Below are 7,442 nucleotides of genomic sequence, written 5' to 3'. Positions count from 1 at the left end.
GTTCGGAAATCCTCTTTCACAGACTGCAACCCACGTGTTGTTTTTTCCTTACTTTGCCATTCCAATTCCCTGCCCATCCTGCTGTATAGGCAGTGAGCAACCAACTAGCTGGGCGCTTACCTTCCCTGCTGGGTCAGCAGACTGCACCCCAGCAACATGTGCTGCTGAAATGGGTGCAAAATATCCTCCGCACAATTTGTCTCTGCTGAGAAAATCTCAGTAACAAAAGTTTAAATCCTACAAAATCCATGGAAAAAAAAAACCACAAGAAAATAATTTAAAACATTTATTTGAAACACAAGCGTTACAGACTAGAGGTGGTCTGGAAAATAGTATCTTGCTTTGCTCTTATTACAAGACAAACCATTTTTCCCCGTTTGCTTTTCTTTTCTCAAGGCCCGAATGTCACTGAACTCTCTTCTCAGCTTGCCCGTTGGGCACACCGTGGCAAAGATTGGGGTCACTTCTTTTGGCCGTTCTACAGATTGGAAAACACAGCATCTTTTTCATCCTTTGCAGGAGGAAAGCAACCGCTCTTGCTTCATCAGGTGGTTCTTCACAGACAAGTTGTTTCCTATCTCCATAGGCAGACATAATAACAGCTTGGAAGAGGTTGATCAAAACACAGGTCATCACCAGCAGGAAGGAGGTGAGGAAAAAACCACCCATCAGCCTGCTGGATGAAAATGCAGTATCTCTGAAAGCAGACACGCAGTAAGAGAATACGGTCTGAGCTGAGTGAATCATATTATTGTAATTCCATTCATGCTGGCCAAACACAAGGTAGCCAAGAGCCATAAAGATAGAGAAGTACACCACCACCACAGAGGCCATTGAGGAGATCCCAGGAAGGGCTGCCAAGATTGATCTCTGAGCCAGACGCACCTCATAAAACAATTGAGAATACTTTAGTGTCTTCAAAACTGCAAGAAATGCCAAAAAGCCCAAAGTATTCCTTAGATTCTGATCTAGATGAGAAGCTGCATGAAAAGGAATGAAATCGTTTGGATAAAGTAAGAAAAAATGAACGATATCAGCTCCCATCTTGAACTTTAAAACCTGGAAAGGAACAATCAGGAAGAATGCCAATTTTAAGATGAAGCTGATTGTCCTGGAAATATTTTTTTTTCCTTGGACCATGCTGTAGAGGCCATCTGCAACGTACATGAGCAGAAAGGCAACAGCAGCTAGGAAAAACAATTGTTGACCTTTAGTTTGCTGATGGAAAATGGGGACAGCAAATGAGTGTACTGACAAAGTTGGTTTTATGATCCCAAAATCAGACAGTTCAAATATGACTGAAATGCTGCAAAAGAGATCTCCATCAGACATGAACGTAGTCAGTTCGATGATCACAGCCCAGGTCTTTTCATCAAGCCAGTTGCTCTCCTGCAGCAAATCCAGCCTTGTTGTTGAATTACGTCTTCCTTCTTCAGGGAAAAAGTAAAACGTGTATCCTCCTGGTCCATATGTGTGCAGATCTCCGTATGAGAAGTAAGTCCAGGGAGCCCTGTTTGGTTGGTAAGTAAACCCAGGGTAACTGCTGGTTTCCTCGGAAAAAGAACGGTTGGCGACTTTTGTCCACGTGCCAGCATAGTCACCTTTCTCTTCGAGGTCCCTGCCGTATTTGTGAAGGCAGTGGCTTTTACTGATTACAAATTTATTTACAAAGCTGTGAGGGTGGAAACACGTTTTCTCAGTACCTTTAGCCCGCACTTGCCTCATCCTAGGCAAACCGATGATTTTGGATGAGCTGTCGGTAAGAAAAGTTGGCTGAACGTCGTTGTGGATCAAAGGCAAGAAGGTGTCGTTCACCCACGTGTAAATATCTGCCAGCTTAACCACAGCAGGGAGTCTGGGAGAGAACTGGTTCCGAATAAATTGGTTGTAGTGGAAACTGTTAGTGTTCTCAGTAGAATAAGCAAAACATAAGACAACTGCTAAAACCACAAGGTGACCGATAACATCTTTTATGAAAATGAATGCCCTGACTTTAATTTTTGCCGTTTCCAGCATCTTTGCAATTTCCCCATCTTTTAAAGGCTTGTACTGCTTGGTGTCTCTGATCTGGGCAAGCTTGAAGTGCTTCTCCCGCATCTCTTCTTCATTCATTGCTTCCTTTTCTGCTTTAATCTCAGAAGAGAGATCCTGGGTAAACCATGGAATGTTTTCACAGTATTTTGGACGAACTGTTTTCAAAGCTGAGTAACAACTGATTTTTATGATTGAAACAAAGAACACATTTTGAATAAAGGAAGTTGCCGACGCTAAAAGCCACTCCAGCGAAGTCTGGTAGCCGTAAGACAGACCATACAGTACAATGAAAAATGACGATACCCCACTTACAATTATCACTAACACCCACGAGAGATAGACACACCACCAACAACAAACTATGGGTGGTCTCTTGCAAAAAGGCACAGAGCTAACGCTGAGTAGCTTGCTTTCTTCCTGCAAGTTACCTGCTTCCTTTGCGCCGTTATTGCTGAAATTGGAATTTGACGGTACTCTTCTCTGCCTGGCCTTAACCTTTGGACGGGAATTCTTTCCTGTTTGCTCCTTGTCTCCGGCGGTACTTGCACCTCCTTCAGAAACTGGGCAGTTACTGCTGTTCTGGGGAGCTCCCTGGCTTCTCGTCTTTCCCTCAGTTCTTCTTCTCCTCAAGTTATGCGTCGGGCCCTGAGAATCGCTGTGAGCAGCAACGTTCTCCGGGGAACTAATGCTACCAGATTGTGCTGACGTTTCTGAACGTTTCCTTTTTTGCAAATGTACTCTCCAGGTTTTAAGATTCCCAGGAAGCAGAGTTAGACTTCTCTCTGGGTTCTTCTGGGAATACTTAAATAAGGCCATTATAATCATTTCCACAGGTACTGTAATCAAAGCACATTCAATGCCTATGGCAATTGATCTCAAGTACCTCAGGTGTCTTGGAGATTCTTCATCCCTGTCAGCACTAAAGAACATAATGTTAACAGACAGGTTTAATAATAATATTGTTAGACAGGAAGATAACCTTTGGAGCCTGCTATAAGTGCCAGTGAGAACCTGAGCAAAAACGGAGAGCCATAGATGGCCCTCTTTCAGACCACTGGCCAGATCAATCAAAAAATAATCCTTTCTGGATAGAGGTGCTTTTGGGTTGGTGACGGAAAATGTCCTTTCTAGTAAGCCATCTCCCTTGTCAAGGGCAAGCCATTTCCTGCACATAAAGAACCAGGTCTTCCGAGCGGACACGTGTTCAACTTTGGCTCTGCTTAAGAACCAGCCTGGCGATGGGCCTCTGTTGTTGTGCCAGACCCTGAAGGCGCGGATGTCTCCCAGGTCTTCCTTCGTAGTCAAGAGAAAACAGTCAGTGCTTCCTCGACGGAAAGCAGGAAACTGTGGATGCCGCAAGCAGTGGATATCACTTGTGCCGTTCTGGCCGATGAGCTGAAGAAAAACATCTGCGCTGGTTCCAGCTCCCCAGCGACTGCCGGTGTACAAAGTGACCAAAAAGCTGACTTTATCAAAGGGGTCGTTGTCGGGCAGAACTATAATTTTGTCTTTGCTGACCATCTCAGCCCTGTCTTTCCGCACGGCCCAGAGAGACAAAAGAAAGTAGGCTGCAAAAATGAAGAGCACTGTTAGAAGGGTCACGGGGTTCTTAGGGATGTCCGCTATTAGGTTTCCTTTGAGATCTACTCTGTTGGGGGTCACAATGACTTTGGCTGCCAGGAACTTGATGTCAAATGTGGATGTATTTGAAGCAGTGAGGACTGACCGGCTCCTGTGACTCCGCTTCATGCTGCAGACACAGTGTACCCGTTGCCAGTTGGTCAGGGAACCAAGTCTGCACGTGTCCTCCCTCCACTGATTTTGAACTCCCCCCAGAAACAAGCAGTGATCGCTAAAAGTGTGTATGCTCACCAGCCTCATGTTTGGATACCTTGTGATGTAGGGGGTCAGCAAGACGATGGAAATGTTCTGACTCTGAGCACCGCTTCCTTGAGCTGCGACGTTCAGCACTGACTCGGTGAGGCAGATGATGTAAGGAGCCTTGATGTTACACTCTTCATCCACTGCCTTGGTTTTGCTTGCCACCGTTGTCATGTTGTGAAAAGCATCAAAAGAGGCGATGGGAAAATTCTGAGTGACATTAGTGCCAGTGAACACGAGCACCTGGAAAGCCACTTCTAATTTGGTCAGGATCTGGATGTATATGATCTTGGTATCTCTGTTCACCTCCAGACTAAATCCTCCGGTTGTGTAGGTTTGTGTTTTATCAGGTCCCATTGCTAACTGAAATGTTAATGATTTGGTATCTTTCCTAGCAATAAGGACGTTTGCTTCTTCAGGCAGGATCCCTAGCAGATCCCCATTAGCCTTGGCCTCTGCCATTTTGAAGCCCAAGATGGCTGTTGCAATTCCTGAAGTATAATTCAACCAAGGGAAAGGGTTTTCATCAAACTCAAACAGGGCAGTGGAAATGACGGCATTGTAAGACAACCTTGAAGAGTTTCCAGTTTTTAGTGTTGGATAGAAACAATTCCTGCAGGCTTCTGTGGTAGAGAAAGCATTTGCAACATCCCAGTTTTCGTCCTTCATCAAAGTGATTTTCCAGTTGCTGGTTTCCATGACAGTGTCTTCCTCCCCAGGGACTTTGCCTTGGAAAACAATCTCAGTTAAGTTTTCCATGATGGAGAAGACTTGCGTGACTGCACTAACATTGACCTTCCTGCGACGCAGAAGAGCAGCGCTTAGGATGTTGGACAAGCATTTTAGAATTCCAGTGGTCTGAATTTCTGTTTGTTCAGACCAGCGGCTCTCATTCCTCTGTGTTTTCAACACCCCGGTTACTTCAGTCAGTTTTGTAATGGCAATCTCTTGCGATCGAGCATTCACTTCCTCAGGTTGCTCTGTGACTTGAAAAAGAGACGCTACCACTTGGTTAATTTCCATCGTGCTCTCAACCGAAATATTCAGAGCTGCCTTAAGCAGGCTTTCCCTCAACTGAGCCTTGGGTATTGGGAGTGTTGGTGCGGCTTCGATGTAGTTTAGGACAGAAGCTGCAAGATAAGCCAAATAACCCGCATTAAAATAGTCTCCGGTCTGGAGATAAGCTGTCATGGGCGCACTTAAACCACTCACTGAGGCAAACAGTTCATGAAACACAACAGCTAGCGGTCGACTTCTCACTGGGTTCTGTGCTCTGACATGCAGACTCACTTGGGTAAACGCCCCCAGAGAGTCACACACTTGAACGTACAGTGTCAGAGCGTACCTCCGAGAGGGGACACCAACTGGGAGGGGAGATGGAGGCATTCTAGGCTGGTAGCCAAAGTACACAATTGTGCCAAATGTGTTGTCCTCCACCGAGTTAATTTTGGCAGTTTTGGATACGTCGGAAGCTACTATGACTTTGTAAGTCAGGGGTAAGTTGCTGTCCGAAAATCCACTGCACTGGACAACAAATTTTGTCAGGAAAGCTGTACCGCGGTGTGGGCTGACGCTACACTTGCCAGCCCTGGGTGGAGAGTTTACTTTAAATGCATATCTGTAGAGGGATGACCTACCGCCCCAGGTAGTCACTTGTAGTAGCAGTATGTATGATTGATCTGCAGTACTGGTAAAAGTCAGAGCATGTATAGAAAGGTACGCACCAAACTCACCTGTTGAGGTTGTGGAAGACCAGTCAAAGCTAATTTCTGAAGAATTTTCCATCCAAAGCGATGAGTGGTGGACTGGCTGGCTGCTTGTTTGACAGTTGAGGCATTTGCCTGACAACGTAAACCTCTCTGTCGGAATTACAGCGCTGCCACAGTTTTCAAGGCACGCCACATCCAGGAGAGGTGAGAAGCCAGACTGCACGTTTACGCTTTGGTCGGCATAACTCTGTCTTCTATCCTTTTGAATGACTAAACGGAAGTGGTAGACAGTGTTTCCCGGGAGCGATTCCGGTGCTAGCACTTGAACAGCCCCTGAAGACGTCAGCCACCTCAAATCCCTCTGGGCTGGATGACATTTATTTCCCGCACTGATTCTCATGCTTTCATAGTCCAATAGCTTCTTAGTGCAGTACCAAGTAAACGTGAGTCCCTTTAGTCGTTCCGGTGAATCGGGGTCGTAGGACACGGAGCCATCGAGAGTCCAATTATCAAAAAAGCCCACTGTCCGGAAGTTGCCTCCTGCAATACTTGCCACAAGATCACTTCTCTCTATCTCTATGAAAACCCTGTCTGTCTTACTGAAGGATCTTTTGGTCCCGAGCACATATACTGAAGCAGTAAAGTAGACCTGATACATTCCATAATCCAAGGTCCAGCTGGGAACCGTTAGCTGTACTGTGTTGACACCGTGCATCGCTGATATATTTAAAGGTTGGTCCCAGTCTGGATTAGTTTTCATGTCCTTAACAGCATAGAATATCCACTGAGGCTTTATGGACACGTGGAGGTTGCAGTCCACTAGCACTCTGGCATACAGGTAAAACGTTGTCCCCTTTTTCTGACGTATGACAGAGGTATGAAGAGGAGGTTTTTGAATTGTAACCGAGTTTAATTTGCAGGCTGCTTCCTGGTGAAGCACTGCCAGCTCTGTTGCTTTTGAAGTGTCATCCCTGACGCTTGGGAGAGCCGGTGTCAGTCCATTTCGGGTGCTGCTCACTTTTGCCACGAACCCTTGGTGTTTCTCAGGATCCCCGGGGAAAGCAGAGCAATGGAACAAGCAGGCGGCGCTTCTCGTGCCATCACGGTATGTGTGTGAGCTCTTCTGGGCAGCCCACCTTGCTGACATCTCGATGCTCAAGTTGCGATAAAGGCACTCGGGTGCGGCGCATGAGGCAGATGAGCACTGCACTGTAATGAGACTGGAGGCCACCGGCCAGAGAGCGCTTCCCAGGGAGAGGCCTGACTGGAGCGTGAGCTGCCCTGACCAGAGGGAGGTGTTCTTCACCCAACCCCAATTCAGGTACCAGCGGCAGTGCGGCGGGGAGGCAGGCTGCCTCTCTGTGCTCTCTGCCTCCGCTGTCGCTCCTGGGGCTGGCCGGTACCTGTGGAAAGAGTTGTTTCTGCATTGAGCATTGAAAAGTGCAATTGGTCTAAAGAATTAAGCTGTAACATATCCTTAGAAATAACTGATGTGGAAAGTAAGAATACCGTATACATCTTAGGAACATATATTAGGAACATGGCTACCGAATTACCTAACAAACACTTTCTCACAAAGCTGCAATAGGTTTGGAATGTTCTAACCAGTATGGGTACAGTATTCTGAACTAGGAGACATACTGTGAGGTTGTTCATTAGAGCGGCAGAAGCAAAATACATCTAACAGACTTTCAAGGAGTCAGGGCCTTTACACAGAGCAGAACTGTCCCACTCTGTGGGAATGTTAGGATGCCATACACTGGCTCCAAGATACTCCCCTCTATCCTCCTCCCGAGCTTGTCTCTACGCAGGGACAGA

General features: G+C 46.4%; 1 protein-coding gene across 1 annotated transcript in view; it reads right to left on the bottom strand.

The window, feature by feature from the left end:
- Nucleotides 1–273: 273 nt before the first annotated feature.
- The window catches only part of LOC122171050 (polycystic kidney disease and receptor for egg jelly-related protein-like), a 7,841-nt gene continuing 672 nt past the window's right edge, over nucleotides 274–7,442 (bottom strand). The window contains exons 3-4 of the mRNA XM_042838381.1: nucleotides 5,649–7,027; nucleotides 274–5,045 (exon numbers count right to left, since the gene is read on the bottom strand). Of these exons, the coding sequence (XP_042694315.1) occupies nucleotides 406–5,045; nucleotides 5,649–7,027 (6,019 nt within the window). The 3' untranslated portion in view covers nucleotides 274–405. The remainder of the gene's footprint in view (nucleotides 5,046–5,648; nucleotides 7,028–7,442) is intronic.

This window comes from Centrocercus urophasianus, unplaced genomic scaffold (assembly GCF_019232065.1).
Source record: "Centrocercus urophasianus isolate 14NV4802_14NV808 unplaced genomic scaffold, USGS_Curo_1.0 seq_786, whole genome shotgun sequence".
Classification (NCBI taxonomy): Eukaryota; Metazoa; Chordata; class Aves; order Galliformes; family Phasianidae; genus Centrocercus; species Centrocercus urophasianus.
The sequence above is the reverse complement of the archived record's forward strand: the minus strand, read 5'-3'. Positions and strand labels throughout refer to the sequence as shown.